Raw genomic sequence first — 21,136 nt, forward strand, 5'->3', positions numbered from 1 at the left:
TTCTCAGGTGAGATTTATATTCATAGACTTAACCTAGAGGAAGAAGACTTGAAATTTCTCTGGTCCTGTGTAAGACCTAATCCCATCACCATTCTACCATTAACTTGATGTCAGACAAGTCGATTCACCTATATCAGATAACCAAACTAAAAAAGTAGAACAAAACAAGCAGAAAAAACAAACAAACAATCAAAACACATTAGACGAGACCAAAGAAACAAATAAAAACCAATACAACTTATCCTAGGAGTGAAAAACTTTAACATCTGAAAATCAATTAATATAATACATCTTATTAATAGAAAAAATGACAAAAATACATGATAATCTGAATAGATGCAAAAAAAGCATTTGACAAAACCCAACAACTTTTCATGATAAAAACACTCAACAAACTAGTAATAGAAAGGAACTTCCTTAAACTAATAAAGCCTATCCAAGAAAAATGCACAGCTAACATCCCACATAATAGTGAAAGACTAAATGCTTTCCCCCTAAGATTAGGAACAGGACACAGATGTCATCATTCCTATTCAACATTGTACTGGATGTTCTATCCAGGGCAATTAGGCAAGAAAAAGAAATCAAAGGCATCTAGATTGGAAAAGAAGTAAAACTGTCCCCATTTCCAAATGAGAAAATTTTATAGATGAAAAATCCTAAGGAACGCCCTAAAAAACTATTAGGCATAAAAAATTAATTCAGGAAGGTTACAAGATACAAGATTGATACACAAAAATCAACTGTATTTCTATACACTTGTGATGAACAATCTGAAAATAAAATTAAGGAGATAATCCATTTAAAATAGCATCAAAAAGAATAAAATACTTTGGAATAAATGTAACAAAAAAGTACACATTTTATGCTCTGAAAATTACAAAACATTGTTGAAAGAAATTAAAGACTTAAATGAGTGGAAAGACATCCCATGTTCATGGATCAGATGGCAATAGCTCCCAAATTGACCTATAGATTCGACACAATCCTTATCAAAATCTCAGCTAGCTTTTTTGCAGGAAGGTGATCTTAAAATTTGTATAAAAAATGCAAGGGACTCAGTATAGCAAAACATCTTGAAAAAGAAGAACAAAGTTGGAGAACTCATGCCTCTCGAGTTCATAACTTACTACGAAGCCACAATAATCAAGACAGAATGTATTGGTTTAAGGATAAACATATAGATTAATGGAATAGAACTGAGAGTTCAGAAATAAACCCTAACATTAATGGTCCAACGCTTTTTTTTTTTTTTTTTTTTTTTGGCTGCATCGGGTCTTAGTTGCGGCACACAGGATCTTTGTTGCGGCATGTGGGATCTTTTGTTGCGGCGTGAGGGCTTCTCTCTAGTTGTGGTGTGTGGGCTCCAGAGCACGTGGGCTCTGTGGTTTGTGGCACGCAGGCTCTCTAGTTGAAGGGTGTGAGCTCAGTAGCTGTGGTTTGCAGACTTAGCTGCCCTGAGGCATGTGGGATCTTAGTTCCCCGACAAGGGATCAAACCTACGTCCCCTGCATTGGAAGCCGGATTCTTTACCACTGGACCACCAGGGAAGTCCCAATGGTCCATTGATTTTTAACAACAGTGTCACATCAATTCAGTGGAGCAAATAATAGTTTTTAGAACAAATGACGCTGGGACAACTAGATAACCTCATGCAAAAGAATGAGGTTAGACCCCTATCTAACACTATATACAAATATTAACTCAAAATAGATCATAGACCTTGGTGTAAGAGCTAAAACTATAAAACTCTTAGAACAACACACAGGAGTAAATCTTTATGACCTTGGATTAGGTAATGGCTAAAGCAACAAAAGAAAAAGTAGATGAATTGGACTTCCTCAAAATTAAAAACTTTTGTCCTGCAAAGTAAACCATCAAGAAAGTGAAAAGACAATCTCCAGAACAACAGGAAATATTTGCAAATCATAAGTCTAATAATGGACCTTATGGAGAATATATTAACAACTCTCATAACTCAATAAGCAAAAGATAAATAACACAATTACAAAATGGCAAAGGATCTTAAAAGACAGCTCTCCAAAAAGGATATACAAGGGGCTAATAAGCACATGAAAAGATGCTCAACATCATTAGCCATCAGGAAAATGCAAATCAAATCCACGAGATACCACTTCATACCCAGTAGGATGACCATAATTAAAGAGACAGATAAGGACAAGGGTTGGAGGATGTGAAGACATCTGAACCCTTATACACAGTTGGTGGGAATGTAAAATGGTGCAGCCACTCTGTAAAACAGTTTTCAGTTCCTCAAAATGTTCAACGTAGAGCTACCATATGACCCAGCAAATCCCCTCCTAGGTATATACCCAAGAGAAATGAAAACGTATGTCCACAGAAAAACTTGTAAACAAATGTTCATAGCAGCCTTATTCATAATAGCTAATTAGTAGAAACAGCCCAAATGTTCATCAATTGATAACTGGGTAAATAAAATGCAGTACATCCATAGAGGAGAATATTATTCAGCAATAAAAGCAATGAAGTACTGATACACACGACAACATGCATAAATCTGAAAAACATTACACTAAGTTAAAGACTCCAGTCACAAAAGACTATATATTATATGATTCCATTCATATGAAAAGTCCAAAATAGACAAATCTATAGAGATAGAAAGTGGGCTGGGGATTGCCAGGGGAGTGGGAAACAACTGCTAATGGGTATGGGATTTTTCTTTTCTATATTTAAAAAAAAGTTTAGGACTTCCCTGGTGGTGCAGTGGTTGAGAGTCCGCCTGCCGATGCAGGGCACATGGGTTCGTGCCCCGGTCCGGGAGGATCCCACATGCCGTGGAGCGGCTGGGCCCGTGAGCCATGGCTGCTGAGCCTGTGCTCTGTAACGGGAGAGGCCACAGCAGTGAGAGGCCAGCGTACTGCAAAAAAAAAAAAAAAAAAAAAAAAAAAAAAAGTTTAATTGTGGTAAAAAAATAAAACCACACATAATCTAAAATTTACCATTGTAACCATTTTTAAGTATACTGTTTAGTAGTGTTAAGTATACGCACATTGTTGTGAAACAGACCTCTAGAACTTTTTCATCTTGCAAAACTGAAACTCTACTCATTAATCAACTTCCCATTTCCCTCTCCTCCCAGACCCTGGTAACCATCACTCCACTTTGTCTCCATGAATTTGACTACTCTATGTTCCTCATATGAGTGGAATCACACAGTATTTGCCTTTTTGTTTCTGGCTTACTTCACTTACCATCATGCCTTAAGGCTAATCCATGCTATAGTACGTGACACAATTTCTTTCCTTTTTAGGGCTGAATAGTATTCCACTGTACGTATATACCACATTTTGTTTATTCATTCATCTGCTGTTGGAAACTCAGGTTGCTTCCACCTCTTGGCTATTGTGAATAATGCCATTATGAACATGGGTGTGCAGATATCTGTTGAAGGTCCTGCTTTCAATTATTTTGGTTTGCTGGATCACAGAGGCATCTCTTTAGAGTGACAAAAGTGTTCTAAAATTTGTTAGTGGTGACGGTTGTACAACCCTAGAATACACTAAAAATCACTGAATTGTACATTTCAAGTGGGTGAATCAAATGCTCTATGAATTATATCTCAATGAAGCTGTTAAAAAATACAACTCAGAAAGGCTAAATCAAGGATATAGTTACATAAGGATTTTGACTGAACTGAATAATTAATCTGGTTAAATAACCAGTCAATCTTGTCACATGGGTAATTCTGACTCTTATTTGCAATGACCTGGCTAGAGATTTAGGTGTTTTTTGAGACATAACCTAGTGCTTTTTTAACACTGACCATTAGAAGACATAGGAAAAAGAAAATGTCAGTACCTATCTTTAATTCACAATATTAAACCTTTTCATATTTTTTGTCAAGAAACACTGTGAAGAAATAACAAATTCATACTAACTATAGCAATTTTTATTTCATCTGCTCTGTAGGTATGGCATTCACCAGATTTTTTTAAAGATAGGGAAATAAGGTAGAACTTTATTCACTTTGACTTCAGATTCACTTTTTGAAATGTCACTCACAATTATTTCACATAAAAGATGCCCAAAAGACAGAGTTTATTTGCCTTTCTCTTTTTTGCAATAAAAATTATAAAATTAAGAAGTCCTATGTCCATTGTCACCGAATGGGGAAAGAGGGAATAAATTAAAAAACAGGAGAGAAAAATTTTTGAGAAAAGAAAACATACATCAAATTCAGATTGTTCTCATCTCTAATTGTTATACACAACTAGAAAAGTTAACAGCAAAACAGATGGCCACTGAGGCTCAGAAACTCATTTCATCATCTTCTCTTTTGCTTCATCCAGACATTTTCAATTTTGTCAAGACTCAAAGTACAGATATAGAAAGACAATAAATGAGATAATCTCAAAGATTTCTAATAATCTCTTCTGATCAGAGCGGAGCAGAGTGAGAGAATCCTTACCAGTCTGACTGATCATTTTTAAAGCAACGTGGCCCATGTGGTTTACAGCAAAGAGACAAGTTCGGAAGCCAACTTTCAATCTTGGTGCCAAGCACAGAGTGAAACAATGGTCATGATCTAATTATAGTGATAGCTGTTATTATGTGGGACAGTCTTTCTTTTCAGATTACACATCTTATAAACTTTAACAGCTTTTCGTAAATAATCTCTCAGGGCTGACTTTAAGTGAAGGTTGAAATACTAACAGTTGATTTCAGATTCTTATTACAGATTTTTCAAAGTCCGTCTGTGTGCAGAAGCAAAATTATGAATGGCGACTCGAAGAGCTGAGTTCCCTTCAGGGATATCACAGGAATTGATGACTGAATGTAGTGCCCGGGTATATGCTGCAAATAAAGATTTGAACAGTGGTGAATGAAGTCAGATTCTAAACAATTCTCCCAACCTTTTTCTGTTAGTACTGTTTCTCTGCCCAGTCTCATAGGAATTAACTTTAACCCATTCACTGAATAAATATTTATTGAGTACTTACCACATGCCAAGTACTCTGTGATTACAGAAAAGATAAGGGAGAGGATGGACACAAAAATTAAATTGCAGTGTAATATTTCCAGACCAGAGGCATATACAAAATGTCATCACAGAATGAAGTTTGGAATGAAAGAAAAACTAGCAGAAGATGGAAAAGATTTCCAGAAGTGGTAACATTTAAGATGGTCTTGAAAGATTAATAAAAATAAAGGAAAGAAGGCATTCTAGGCAAAGAAATGAGTGTGTGGGGTGCGAAGGTATAAAAAAATGTGGCATGTCCTGGCAGTAGCAAGTTCGATAAGGCTGGAGTGTTGCCTGGAGCCAGAGAGAAAATATGCCAAATATGACATGTATTTTGTACTGTAATGGTAAGTCCTACGGGTTTGATGATAGGGGAATGGCATGATCAGATTTGTGTTTTTAAAATATACTCACAGGACTGATAAGGAACTCTTATCACAGGGCAACAGGAATACAAATACTTGCAGTACTTCCAGTGTGTGTATGAAGCCTATATAATCTCTACAGTATATAAATCAATATATTTAAGAATGGACAGGAAACAGAAATACTAGTCACAGCAGGAATGACTCATCTTCTCTAGCTGGGATCCCTGATAAAGGTAGAGTTTATATTGGTCCTCATTTCCCTCAGTGATCCCTAGCAGAACTGAAAGTCCAATGTGGATATCTACACATTATAATAATATATATATATGTGAAGATAAATAATAAGTCTATGTTAGATAAGGCCTAACTTAGATGGCCGTAAGAGGCAAGCTCTAATATTCTTCATTTACAGGAGGACCTGAATCCCTAGTCTCACTACTGTGGAGTGAGCTAGAAATATTTCCCCAGCATAAAAGGAGACAAGAAGATAACAGATCTCAAAGAGAAATATAACTCACTATAATTATTTTTATTGCCTCAGAGTTGTTTTGCAAAGGGGGTAGAATAGTCTCTGATATATAGTAAGCCCTTAGTCAATAAATGCTAAATTACTACAATCACTACTTTTACTGTTGCTGTTTTCTTAACTGCCACCAGGCCCCAACCATTCCTTTAAGAGACTTACCTTTGTGGTTTTTATAGAAAATACAATTGTTGGCACAGGTATCAGGATGAGCATCCCAGAAATCAGGACCACAGCAGCATAGTGGAGGTAAAGTAATATTATACAGCTGCATTTTCTCCTGGATCTGGGCTCTTAAAGCTTCTACGTATCTATAAAAATACAGTATGACCAGGCAAAGTGAACCACTAGGAAGAGAATGAGTATGAGTCCTTATTTTACTACCAGCTTTAACTGTTAAACTATTTCATATCTCTGTGCCTCAACTCTTCCTCTTGGTCCTGGGAAGCAGCACTAGGAAAGACGTAGTGCGATTCCAGAGAGGTATTAGGCAATCAAGAAATGTGATGAAGTTCTGTACTCCCCAAAGTATGAGAAGACACAGTCAACTCTTTTGTAAGGAAAATGAGAACACTGACTTCCTAACAAGTTTCCTCTAGAACCAAAATTTCACACAGAACTTTTCAAAGTACCTTTGGTGTTCCTTTTCTTTCTGTTGTTTTTCTCTGGCTCCTTCCTCAAGTTGTAGCTGGGCTAGTATCTCACTCATCTTCTCCCCTGAATATGGCTCTTCATGAAAGTTCATTCTTAATATCCTCTGCTCTTCAGCATAACGTTGCTGCTCTTTCTTTTTCTTAATTCTGAGGATAAAATCATAACGTGGTTAGGAATTTCACAAAATCATTATTTAGAATTAGCTTCTAGATCCAAATAACTCAAGAAATTCCCAGAAACAGGGGAGTCAGGAAAGCAGTTTAACACCCCTCGAAAAGCCTCAAAAACTCCTGCTGGTTGATTTGAGTTTATCCCGTAGTTCATGTATACACATAGCCTCCTGGATGGAAATGACCAATGGTTACTACTAAAAGAGTTTTCCTTTAAGAATTCTAATACAAGAACTTTCTCAGGTTAAAACTACAAGTAGACAGGACTTCTGCTTTTGGCTAAAATAGAGTAATAGGGACTGGGCTTGCCCTCCCACCTTAAACAACCAAATAGATAAATAAACAAATCAACCCAGAAATCAACCAGACCAAATACAAAACAACAATGGTTTTTAAGACACTAGATATTAGACAACAAAAGACAGTGATCCTTGACAGATGGAAAACAAATGAAGTGAGCCCTACAGGTGCCCAAGCTTACTGCCTTGAAAGTTTCGAGGCAGCAGCACAGGGCGTTGAGGTGGAGCCTGGTAGACTCCCTGAGTCCAGGGACACAAAAGCAACTAGAGTTCCTAAGACAGAAAACCAGGGAGAGAGAGCTGCTCAGAGAGAGAACAGAGACCTGCAGAGGGTCTCCTTCTAATACACAGCAGAGCACTGTGCATGTATGCGAGGAAATGATTTGGGGCCAGGGACAGGACCATCTGAAAGAATAACAGGGAACAGTGTCCTGTGCTCACACAGAGCACAGAATAGAGAGCCTGTTCCCACCAGTCAAGACTTGAAAAACTCATAATGCACAGGACATTGGGTAAAGTTCTCAGAAAGATTTTACCTCAGTAGTGGGAAATAATGATTAGTCCTAGACTGAGCACTGCTCCAGACACACCCAACATTGTAAAAGCAAAGCCCCAAAGTAACTTAACTGCATCCCAAAACAAAGCTCAGGAAAATTTATGAGAATACAAAGATATCCAGTAACCAACAAGGTAAATTCACAATGTTGGACATCTAATCAAAGATAAGATGCAGGGTTTCCCTGGTGGCGCAATGGTTGAGAGTCCGCCTGCCGATGCAGGGGACACGGGTTCGTGCCCCGGTCCAGGAAGATCCCACATGCTGCGGAGCGGCTGGGCCCGTGAGCCATGGCCACTGAGCCTGCGCGTCCGGAGCCTGTGCTCCGCAACGGGAGAGGCCACAACATTGAGAGGCCCACGTACCGCAAAAGAAAAAAAGATAAGATGCAAAGAGGCAGGAAAATACAACTCATAATGAAGAGAATAATCAATGAATCAAAATCAACCTAGAATGGACAGTTATTAGAATTAGCACAGAAGGACATTAAAACAGATAGTACAACTAGATCCTATATGTTCAAAAAGTTTAGACGTAAAAAAGCCTGAAATCAACTTCTTGAGATGAAAACTACAATTTCTGAGATGAAAAATACATTGGAGAATAAGCTTATATATTAAAGAAATGGAATTAATAATAGGTAACCTTCCCAAACAGAAAGCACTAGGCCCAGATGGGTTCACCAAACAATTAAGGAAGAAATTATACCAAATCTCTTCAATCTCTTTCAGTGGGCAGAAACAGAAAGAATATTTCTTAACTCATTCTATGAGGTCAGCATTACTCTAATGCCAAAACCTGACAAAGATATTACAAGAAAACTACAACAAATATCTCTCATGAACAAGAGGCAGAATTCCTCAAAAATATTAGTAAGTCAAATCCAATGATGTACATATATTACATTCCACAGCCAAGTGGAATTTATGCCAAGAAAGCAAGCCTGGTTCAACATGAAAAAAATCAATTAATGTAGTAGATCACGTCAATAAGCTAAATAAGAAAAATCACAAGATCCTATAAATAGATACAGAAAAAGCATTTGACAAAATCCAATACCATATAATCCAGCAATCATACTCCTTGGCATTTACTCAAAGGAGTTGAAAACACCCACACAAAACCTGCACATGGTTATTTATTTATTTATGGCTGTGTTAGGTCTTTTTTTTTTTTTTTTGTGGTACGCAGGCCTCTCACTGTTGTGACCTCTCCCATTGCGGAGAGTCCGCCTGCCAATGCAGGTGACACGGGTTCGTGCCCCGATTCGGGAAGATCCCACATGCCGCGGAGCGGCTAGGTCCGTGAGCCATGGCCGCTGAGCCTGCGCGTCTGGAGCCTGTGCTCCACAACAGGAGAGGCCACAACAGTGAGAGGCCCGCATACCACAAAAAAAAAAAAAGTAAGATGTATGACAATAGCATAAAGGTTGGGATGAGAGAAATGGAAGAATATTACTTTAAGATTCTTATATTAAGATTTTTATACTATATGTGAAGTAGTATAATATCATTTGAAGGTAGACTGTGAAAAGTTAGAGATGTATGATATAAATCCTAGAACAACCAATAAAATAACAAAAATGTCATAGCTAACATGCCATCAAAGGAGATGTAATAGATATAAAAATATAAAAGTAATTCAAAAGAAGGCATAAAAAGAGAAAAAGAGGACAAAGAACAGATGGGGCAAACAGCAAGATAATATACTTATATCAAACCCTACCAAAAATCACATTAAAAGTAAATGATCTAAACACCCCAATTAAAAGGAAGAGATTGTCAGATTTGACAAAAAGTCACAACCCAACTACATGCTGCTGACAAGAAACACACTTTAAATACAAAGAAACAAATAGATTAAAAATACAATAAATACAAAAGATATGCTAGCACTAGTTAAAAGAAGGTTGGAGTAGGTATATTAGTATCAGACAATGTAGATTTCAGAGCAAACAAAATATCAAAGATAAAGATCACTTCATAATTATGGAGTCAATTAATTGAGAAGACATAACAATCCCAAACAGTTATGTATCTAATAAAAGAACTTCAAAATACATGAAACAAAGACTGATGGAACTTCAAGGAGATACAATAAATCCATAGTTACAGGCAGAGATTTTTAATACCCTCTCTCAATTATTGATAGAATAACTAGGCATAAAAATGGGAAAGATATGGACTTGATCAACATCATCAACCAACTTGACCTAATGGACATTTATAGAACACTCCACAACATTTATAGAATAGCAGAATACACATTTATAGAACAAGAGAATACCCATTCTTCTATTATAAGCTTATTGAACTTAGAACATTTACAAAGATAAATCATATTCTGGGCCATAAAACAAGTGTCAGTAAATTCAAAAGATTTCAAGACATACATAGTACAATAGAATTAAATTAGAAATCAATAACAGAAAGATCCTTGAAAGATCTCCAAATACTTGGAAATTAAATAACACACTGCTAAATAACCTATGACCAAAGAAGAAAAAAGGGGAAATTAGAAGGTATTTTGAACCAAATGAAAATGAATGTATTGAATGTGGCTAAAGAGTATTTAGTATGATATTTATAGCACTAAATGCCTATACGAGAAAAGAAGGAAGGTATCAAGTAAATGTCCTAATCTTCTACCTTAAGAAACTTAAAAGAGGAGGAAATTAAACCTAAAGTAAGCAGAAGAAAAGAAATATTAAAGATTGAAGCAGAAATCAATGGATTAGAAAACTGAATAAAAAAATTAATGAAACCAAACACTAGGACTTTGAGAAGATCAATAAAACTGATAATCTTGAGCTTATCTAATCATGAAAAAAAAGAGAGAGAGAGAAGATACAATTTTTAAGAGAAAAAATAAGAGAAATGAAACTACTACAGATTCTACAGATATTAAAAGGATAATAGGAGAATACTAAGAATAATTTTATGCCAATAAATTAGACAACCTAGATGAAATGACAAATTTGTTGAAACACACAAACTACTAAAGCCTCATCAAGAAAAAAATAAATAACCTGAATAGCCCTATTTCTATCATCAATGTTGAAAAACTGTTGTTAAGAACATTTCCACAGTGAAAAGTCCAGAAACAGGGAGAGTCACTGGCAAATTCTACCAAACAGTTAGGGAAGAAATAATGCCAATTCTACATAAACTTTTCCTCCCAAATACTTCCCAGCTCATTCTATGAGGCTAGCATTTCTCTGAAAACAAAACCTGTCAAAGATATTACAAGAAAAGTAAAAGCCAATATCTCCTAGAACATATATGTAAATTCTAAACAAAATTTTTAGCAAATCTTACCAAACAATACATTATAATTTTATTTATTTATTTATTTTTGGCTGCATTGGGTCTTTGTTGCTGCGCACGGGCTTTCTCTAGTCGCCACAAGCAGAGGCTACTCTTCGTTGCGGTGCTCGGGCTTCTCATTGTGGTGGCTTCTCTTGTTGCAGAGCACGGGATCTAGGAGCACAGGCTCTAGGCGGGCTTCAGTAGTTGTGGTGCGTGGGCTCAGTATTTGTGGTTCGCGGGTTCTAGAGCACAGGCTCAGTAGTTGTGCGCACGGGCTTAGTTGTTCTGTGGCATGTGGGATCTTCCCAGACCAGGGATGGAACCCATGTCCCCTGCCTTGGCAGGCGGATTCTTAATGACTGCACCATGAGGGAAGTCCCTCAAACAATACATTAAAAGGATAATACATTATTACCAAGTGGGGTGTAACCCCAGGAATGCAGGACTGATTTAACATTGGAAAATCAAACAATGTTATTCACCATATTAGCAAACTAGAAAAGAAAACCTATGATCATCTCGCTAGAGAGGAAAAAAAAATTGACAAAATCCAACGTCCATTCCAGATAAAGATTCTCAACCAACTAGGAAGAGAAGGGAACCTAAGAAAAAACTATAGCTAACATCATACTTGATGGTGAAAGACTAAATGCTTTCTCTCTAAAATCAGGATTGTCCACTCTCATCACTTCTATTCAACATTCTGGAGGTTCTAGCCAGTGAAATCAGGCAAGACAGAAATAAAAGACATCCAGATTTAAAGGAAGAAGCAAAACCGTTTTTGTTTAAAGATGACATGATTACCATGTAAAAACATCCAATGAATTAATAAGTGAGTACAAAGATCCATATCCAAAAATCAACTGTATATTTCCATATACTAACAATGACAACAACAAAATCAGCAATTGACAAATTTTTAAAATACCATTTACAGGGCTTCCCTGGTGGCGCAGTGGTTGAGAGTCTGCCTGCCGATGCAGGGGACACGGGTTCGTGCCCCGGTCCGGGAAGATCCCACATGCCGCGGAGCGGCTGGGTCCGTGAGCCATGGCTGCTGAGCCTGTGCGTCCGGAGCCTGTGCTCCGCAACGGGAGAGGCTGCAACAGTGAGACACGTGCGTACCACAAAAATTAAAAATAAATAAATAAATAAAATACCGTTTACAATAGCTTCAAAAATATGAAATACTTCAGGATAGACCTGACAAAAAATGTGAAAGACCTATACACTGAAAACTATAACTGAGAAAAATTAAAGGAGAGCTAAATAAATGTTCCTGGGTTGGAAGACTCAATATCATTAACATGTCAATTCTCCCCAAATTATCTATAGATTCAACACAATCCCACTCAAAATCCAGGAAGGTTCTTTGGTAGAAATTGACACACATTTAAAAATTCATATGGAAATGCAAATGGCCTAAAATAGCCATGGTGACTCTGGGGAAAAATAAACTGGAGGGCTAACACTACCTGATTTCAAGCATTATTATAAAACTATACCAATCAGAACAGCATGGTATTAGCATAAAGATAGACAAATAGATCAGTAAAACAGAAGAGAAAGTCCAGAAATAAACCCACACATATAAGGACAGCTCATTTTTTTTAACATCTTTACTGAGATATTATTTGCATACCATAAAGTTCACATGACCATAATGTAATTTGAGAACATTTTCATCATCCCCAAAAGAAACCTTGTACTCATTAACAGTCACCTTCCGCCCACTCCCACCTAGCCCTAGGCAAATACTAATTTTTCTGTTTCTATAGATTTGCCTGTTCTTGACATTTCATATAAATGGGATCATACAATATGCAGCCCTTCGTGACTGGCTTCTTTCACTTGGCATAAGTCCATGTTGTAGCATGTACTGGAACTTCATTCCTTTTGGTTGCTGATATTCTACTGTGTAAATATTATCTATATCTATATATTTTATTTATCTATTCATCAGTTTATGGACACTTGGGATGCTTCCACTTCCTGGCTATTTTGAATAATGCTGCTGTGAACATTTGTGTAAGTTTGTGTGTGGACGTACATTTTTAGTTCTCTTGGGTATACACCCAAGAATGGAATTTCTGAGTCATATGGTAACTCTATGTTTAACCTTTTGAGAAATTGCTAAACTGTTTTCCAAAGTGATTGTACCATTTTACATTCCCCACCAACAGTGTATGGGACTTCTAATTTTTAGACATCCTCATCAGCACTTGTTATAATTTGTCTTTTTTATTAGAGCAATTCTTATGTGTGTGAAGTGGTATCTCATTTTGGTTTTGATTTGCACTTCCCAATAACTAATGATGTTGCATATCTTTTCAAGTGCTTATTAGCCATTTATATTTTTTCCTAGGAGAAATGTCTAGTTAAATCTTTTGTCTACCTTTTAATTGGGTTATCTTTTTATTATTGAGTTGTAAGAGTTCTTTTATATATTCTGACTACAAGTCTCTCATCAGATATATAATTTGCAAATAATTTCTCCCATTCTGTAGTTGTTTTTTCACTTTCTTGATGGTTTTCAATTTTGATGAAGTCCAACATCAATCTTCTCTTTTACTGTTTGCTGGACAACTGACTTTTAACAAATGCACAAAAGCAATGCAGTGGAGAAAGAATAACTTTTCAGCAAATGGATATCCACATACAAAAAATAAACTTCAAACTATATGTGAAAATTAACTCAAACTGGATTGCAGACCTAAAGGTAAAACCTACAATGATAATCTGTCTAGAAGAAAACAAAAAAGAAAATTTTTGTGACCTTGGGTTAGGCAATGATATCTTAAATATGATGCCAAAAGTACAACGTATTTAGTCATTCAAGGAATGTAAACTAAAACCACAATGAGATGCCACTACATACCTATTCAAATGGCTAAAATGAAAAAGACTGACCATACCAAGTGTTGGTGATGATGTAAGGGAACTTGAACTGTTACAAGTTATATTACTCTTCCTGGTAGTAATATAAAGTGGTACAACTACTTTGGAAAGCCTTTTGACAGTTTCTTTAAAAAATGAAATATATACCTACCATGATGATCCAGTCCACTCTCAGGTATTCACCCAAGAGAAAAGGTAACATTTTCCAAAGACTTGCACACGAATGTTCACTGCAGCTTTATTTGTAATAGCCAAAAACTGGAAACAACTCAAATGTCCATCAAACTATGAATGGATAAACAAATTGCGGTATATCCATACAATGGAATACTATCCAGTAACAAAAAGGAATAAACTCTTGGTATCATAACAACAAGGACAAAATAATTACTCTGAATAAAAGGAGCTGGGCCCAAGAGTACATGTTGTATAACTCCAGAAAATGCCAACTAATCTATAGTGACACAAAGCAAACCAGTGGTTGCCTGGGGAAAAAGAGACAGGGAGGGCAGGAAAGAGGTGCTACCTAGGGCATGAGGAAACTTTTGAGGATGATAATATATGTTCACTGTCTTGACTATGATGGTCGTTGTGTGTGTGTGTGAGAGAGAAAACATCAAAGTTTACACTTTTATATGTGTAGTTTATTGAATACCAATTATGTTTATTTAAAAAAAAACACCTACTTGCAGAGAGGCAATGAGTTGCTCAGTGAGAAAATTGTCAGAAAACCTAATTTAAGAGCTTTTGTTAAGAAATATAATTAATTCAAGACTAGAACTAATAAATATATTCTGATAATGTCAGTTGCTAAAAATTACTTTGAAACAAATGAGCTATTGTTTTCTGAACAGTAGTGTGAGGTAAATTCATACTCACACCTCTTCAATAAAGCATGAACTGCTGAAAATTCTGGGCTTCTCTCCATTTGTAGCAGGCTATTTGCTCCAGGGGAATTATGGGCTTCCTTTTACTTAGATTAACACAGGTATATACTAAAACCCAGGAAGCTGTCCTATAAAGGCTGAAAGAACAGGCACTGGAAAAGCACAATAAACTTGTATGTGCAACTAAGTCCATCCAGATTATGACAACTAATCTCTGGCCACCTCTAGCAGAGTGACAAGGCCACTTTGAACAAGGATTTTCTTATAACTGTTCTGCTGTTCTTTCTTGAGTTACAACTGTAGGTCTAAGGTGAGTATTCCTCAAAGAGTATAGAACATAAATATAGCTTTTATGGTATGATTCAAACTCAAATGCGATATAAAGTTGTAATAGGGTAGAGGTAAGAAATCTCACTATTGCCACTTGGGCAGAGAGATAATGTTTTTGTAACTAGCAAGGATCAAGATTTAGAGGCATATAAGGTTGTGGACCAGGAATGTGAGAAAGGTAATGTGGAGAAGAGCCACAAGACACATACCTCTTCACAATTGACTTTTTTTTTTTTTTTGGCTGTGCCGCAAAGTATGAGAGATCTTAGTTCCCCCAACAGGGATCGAACCCGTGCCCCCTGCAGTGGAAGCATGGAGTCCTAACCACTGGACCACCAGGGAATTCCCCAAAATTGGCTTTAAAATACACGTTGCTGTGCTCTCTTAAAATATAATGCATGAAATAAGAGAATAAAAGGAAGAGATTAAAAGAGTACAAAAGTTTAAAGATAAGCCTAAGATCATAGGTGCCCTTGGCTAAAGATCTTCTTATATAAAGATCTTATTCCAAAGAGAGCCAGTAAAAAAAGTAAATGTTTTTAGGGCATTCATATTTGATTAGTTCAATAACTCCTTAGCTTGTGAAAAAGGCGAATGTGAAAAGATTTTTCTGTAGATAAGAAATTAAAGTGAGGTTTTCAATAGTGAAACAAATGGAGCCAAGTGAATGACAACAGAACAGCTTAGTTACTGGTATAATTCTCTATACCATTTGTTCTCCATACCAGTAAACTGAGAGCTGAGGAAACACACCAGCATTGTTTCTCAAATGTTGGTAACAGGACAATTACTAGAAATGATGGAATCAGCCCTTTCCCCCTTCTCCCCCATAGCTACTCCTCTCCTCACAGTCAAACATCTTAAGAGTTGTCTAGCTTTCTCTCTCTATTTCCTGATCTCCTCTCCCACTCCATTATGGCTTATTAAGACCCATCAATCACTCCACCAAAACAAGTCTCTCTAAGGACAGTGGTGGCCTACAGGTTAATCCATCTAGCATTTACATTCTCAACAGGGGCAACATTGTACCCAAGGCAGCAAAAATTGATTCAAGGGAGCAAAATATCTTAGATATTAAAATAGTTTGGGGCTCTCCAAAAAGTCATAGTACATAAGCAGAAACACACTACATCTAGGCATTCTCCATATCTTACACTATGCCTTCTTCCCAGGTGACTTTACGCATACCATATGCTTCAGTTACCACCCACTACCACCTGTAACTCATTAAGCTACAGTTCCAGCATAGACCATTCCTCTGAGATTCAAACCTACTTAACTACCTGCCAGTTTGACATTCCACTTGAGTGTCTCAAAGGTATTTATCTGGGAAAAGAATCTGTAGCTTTGGTCAGATTCTCAGGTTAAGAACTACTGCCATACAGTAGTTTCAGAAAGGATCATAAAAATAAAAAATGGCAAAAACCAACTAAAAAAGTTGATATAAACAATTATTCTTCTTGGATGTCTTTAAAGCTTCTTGCATAAATATATCTTTTAGCTGACACACAATAGAAACTAGACTAGGTTGGAAATCAACATGTCAACATATCGGTTTTTCCCAGGGCACTGACGTGAATACAATTATACTGGTTCTCTGGTTATGCTAAAAGGTATTCTAAAACCAGTGTCAGACTTTCAGTAAAAGAGAGTAAGAATACAAAACACTGCAAATTGATTTGTAAACTTGCTACACTGGGTGTTTGCAGAACTAAGCAACAAGTAGATGTCAATATTTACATTTTGAAGAGAATCCTGAAAAGAAAGTGATTATCACAGGCAAACTGCATTAAAAATATATTCTTTTTTTTTTTTTTTCTGTACGCGGGCCTCTCACTGCCGCGGCCTCTCCCATCGTGGAGCACAGGCTCCGGACGCGCAGGCCCAGCGGCCACGGCTCACGGGCCCAGCCGCTCCGTGGCACGCGGGATCCTCCAGGACCGGGGCACAAACCCACGCCCCCTACCTCGGCAGGCGGACTCTCAACCACTGCGCCACCAGGGAAGCCCTAAAAATATATTCTTATAATTACAACAACAACTCAAAAACTCTTGTTAGCTATGTTCCGTATAAAGCCACACCACTAATCCTTTACAAAGTTAAAACAAGATAGAGACCTAGAACTAAAATCGAGGGCTATCTTTTTGGCTCTATGGATTCATACTTCTTGAGCAATCACAGAAATCTGCCAACACTAACACTACCAAATAAAAGGAATTCTGCATACAAGAACAAGAAATAGATTTATTTCAGGAGTTAAAAGAGGTGCTCTGTTAGGTGGTGGTGATGGGATGAATTGAGAGATTGGGATTGACATATATACACTAATAAGTATAAAATAGATAACTAATAAGAACCTACTGTATAAAAAAATACAATAAAATAATATTCAAAAAAAAGAGGTGCTCTGTTAGAAAAATAACTTCTCAAGGAGATGAAAGAAATCTTCCTCTTTGGTACAACATGATTAAGGTCTAATCTAGCACAGTCTAAATCTTTGCCTGCTGATCATGTTTTTCTGTTCAACTTTTTTTCTCTGTCTCTCTGTTTCTTGATTCTGATAGTATTCTTCCTTAGTGATTTCTGAAATCATTACTAAAAATAATATTTCCTACTGGACACTCTACTTGGATCTCCTTTAAGAACTTCAAATCCAATATGCCCCAAACTAAACTTATCCTCTCCACCTCCACCTCCTTCCTGGAAAATGTTTCATAGTATCCCATTTACCTGGTGGCCTAAGCCATAAACCTGGGATTTACCCTTGAATTCTCCTCCGACAATATTTTATTAATTCTATCTCTTTTGCTCTTAAAACTGCCTCCTCCTCGCTGCCTTCCTGGCCTTGGCTTATAACTTACTGAAGTTACAGCCTTCAAAGTGCTTAGGTGGGGCTTCCCTGGTGGCGCAGTGGTTGAGAGTCCGCCTGCTGATGCAGGGGACACGGGTTCGTGCCCCAGTCCAAGAAGATCCCACATGCCACGGAGTGGCTGGGCCTGTGAGCCATGGCCGCTGAGCCTGCGCGTCCGGAGCCTGTGCTCTGCAGCAGGAGAGGCCACAACAGTGAGAGGCCCACGTACAGCAAAAAAAAAAAAGTGCTTAGGTGATGGAGTCAAATAAATCTGGGATTGAATCCCAGTTCTGCCATTGCTAAGTGTGATCTTAATCTTAGGCAAATTACTTAACCTCTCTGGGGCTCATTTTCTCATCTGTAAAATAAAAAGAATAATAAAATTTACTTCATACAGTTATTGAAGTAGGCAAATGAGCTAATGCCTCTAAAACACCCAACAGTATGTCTGGCATATTGTAAACACTCAATGAATGGTGGCCACCACTACCCTGCAGGACTGTATATCAATTAAATGATACAATAATCTATGTAAAGCATTTAATATGCAGTAAGGGCTTAATATTTAATAACCTTTAAAAAATTAATTTCACTTCTCATCTTCTCTATAAGTATATTACTTCAATAATACCCTAACGTCTAGTCTTAGCCATTTTATCTATTCCTCACAATGCCTCTAAACGGCTCCTGTTTTCAGGATAAAATCCAAATTCCTTCTCATGACGTACAAAGTTCTTTATGATCTTTCCTCATTTTGAAGGTTTACTTCTTGCCATTCCTTTAGCTCCAATCACATCCAACTCAGAAGTGTCCTATTCCTTCAGGAGTTACTGCTTTTACAATGCTATTCTTTTTGCCTAGAATCCCCATCTACTCTTTTCCCCAGTCCAATTCCAATTTTGTCTCATACTACTTCTTCTAACCCTTCACAACTCAGCCCAGGAAGCCTTCCCTGTCCTGGAGAAAATGGACCGGGCACCAGCGGCAGCAGCCTTGGTACATGCCCTGGCCCTGGGCAATTTATATCCCAGCCAGGCTTCCTGCCGGACTGACGTCTCTCTTTTTTGTGTGATTGAACAGCTCTGCCCCACGGGGGGCCTTTTTCACACTTGATTTCGAAACACAGTCTCCGTGCTCTCAGACATTCTTGAAATTTTTTCCTTCTAATGACATAAGAAGAAAGACTTTATTTTACCGATATTTTACTTGATTTTTTACATTTATGTTGATGAAAGAAAGTCTGTAACATTGCTTTCTTGTAATACCCATGACAGGTTGGTATTAAGGTTATACTGTCTTCTATAATTATCTGGGAAGTATTCCCTGTTTTCCATGTTTTCCATTCTCTGGAATATTTTATATAAAACTTGGTATTATTTTTTCCCTTAAATATTTGGCAACTAACATTTATTGAGCATATACTACATGCCAGATTCTATACTAAGCTCATTTACTATGTTACCTCATTTAATCCTCACAGCAACTTTCTAAGGTATATATCATTATTATCCCTGTTTTATAGAGAAGAAACTGGGGCTTATAGAAGGTAACTTGCCCAAAGTCACAGAGCTGGTAGGCAGCAGAACTAGGACTTCAACACATGTATCCCCATGTTCTTAATCACTTGCTATACTGTCTTGTAATACTTAATATATGGTATTATGATTACCTATTCATTTATCTGTCTCCCCATTAGTCAGTGAAATCTATCTAGTAAGATCCTTGAAGGGTGGGATCATGTCTTCCATTTTTTGCAACTCTGAAATCTAGCATCATGTCTACCAATTAATAGATGCTCAATAAGCAGCTGCTAAGTGAACGAATGAAAACATATCATTTGATTCTTGTAACAACTGGGTGAGGTAAAGTGGTTATTAACAATCCCGATTCAGAAAGCAGGTATATGTTTACTTTAGAATGTTGCTAAAATGGCTTTTGTCTTTCAGTTAAAACATATAACCCCCATGCAAAGAAGGCATACATGATTTAGTTTCTTCAACAAGGAAAAAGCAAAAAATAAATTTTAATTACTTGCAAACTGTCAATGACAACAGATTTAATGTTCTGATACCATCTGTAAGACAGAGACCTTCATATTTTTTCTGGGGTCAAGGGCATAAATACAACAAGAAAAAGATTATCTGGTGAGAAAATGGCAATAAAACAAAAGCCTTAAGTAGAAAAGCTTTCACAGAAGGTCAGCAGTGTAGCTAAAGAAGAATTCCCCACCAACTATGCCATGTGGTAGGGATGTCATAAGACGATTTAAGGTAGACATAAAATACCCACAGCAGGGATGTCTTGGCTTCAGTTAAATGAACTGAAATTTCCATTCTGTCTTTTGCCTGATGAGTCTGTAAAAACACTTATATATGGGCACAACAGAAAACAGATTTTTTTTGATGTAGATCAGATCATAATTATGGCAAAATAACTAGGTTATAGTAAGACAAATCTGGCCTAGATATAGGAACAAACGTCCGAGAGCCAATGTCCTTATGTTCTGAAATTGTTATTTGGGAGATTATATCAATATAACTACAATCCTAAAGGATATTAAGAATAGAAAAGATCTTTGAAATATTTAAATAGAATTCTGCCTAAAGGATACCCTAGACAACCTCATGAGGATTCTTCCAAGCCTCTCTCTTCTAACCCCAATCCAAAATACACACACACACACACACACACTTTTTTACTGCAGCAGTTTTTGTCAAGTTGCTTTTAGGACAAGAGTATTATAATATATCTCAAAGGGGAAAAAAATGTGAGAATGAAAACATACCAAAGGAACTATTAAACACCTCACAGGAAAACTATTCTCACCAGTGGACTGCCACATAAAAATTTCAGAAGTCTTTGTACTCTCTATAGCAAAATAAACAAGATATTCAGCAAGGGGTCCCTTACAATATAGATATTGCTTAGGCTCCCAAAATCAAATATGCTAATGATAAAAAATTGAAAATCAGAAAGAATAGAAAAAAATGATTTACTTCCACCAGTGAAAGATAATTCTTTTTTTTTTTATTTATGTATTTATTTATCTTTGGGTGCGTTGGGTCTTCATTGCTGCATGCAGGCTTCTCTCTAGTTGTGGCAAGCGGGGGCTACTCTTTGTTCTGGTGCACGGGCTTCTCATTGCAGTGGCTTCTCTTGTTGCGGAGCTCGGGCTCTAGGCGCATGGGCTTCAGTAGTCGTGGGGTGGGACACGGGCTCAGTAGTTGTGGCTTGCGGGCTCTAGAGCACAGGCTTAGTAGTTGTGGTGCACGGGCTTAGTTGCTCCG

At 37.1% G+C, this 21,136-nt stretch overlaps 1 protein-coding gene across 6 annotated transcripts in view; it reads right to left on the reverse strand.

The window, feature by feature from the left end:
• Positions 1–1,264: 1,264 nt before the first annotated feature.
• CCDC15 (coiled-coil domain containing 15) overlaps positions 1,265–21,136 on the reverse strand; it is a 61,949-nt gene continuing 42,077 nt past the window's right edge. For 4 of the 6 annotated variants that reach the window (XM_032640118.1, XM_032640122.1, XM_032640123.1 and 1 more), the window contains 3 exons: positions 6,529–6,696; positions 6,059–6,207; positions 4,067–4,839 (listed from right to left, as the gene is read on the reverse strand). In XM_032640118.1, the coding sequence (XP_032496009.1) occupies positions 4,718–4,839; positions 6,059–6,207; positions 6,529–6,696 (439 nt within the window). In that variant the 3' untranslated portion in view covers positions 4,067–4,717. Of the gene's footprint in view, positions 2,903–4,066; positions 4,840–6,058; positions 6,208–6,528; positions 6,697–21,136 lie in introns of those variants that run through there. The other 2 variants (XM_032640124.1, XM_032640120.1) reach the window with 1 other exon arrangement.

Source organism: Phocoena sinus, chromosome 8 (genome assembly GCF_008692025.1).
Source record: "Phocoena sinus isolate mPhoSin1 chromosome 8, mPhoSin1.pri, whole genome shotgun sequence".
Taxonomy (NCBI): domain Eukaryota; kingdom Metazoa; phylum Chordata; class Mammalia; order Artiodactyla; family Phocoenidae; genus Phocoena; species Phocoena sinus.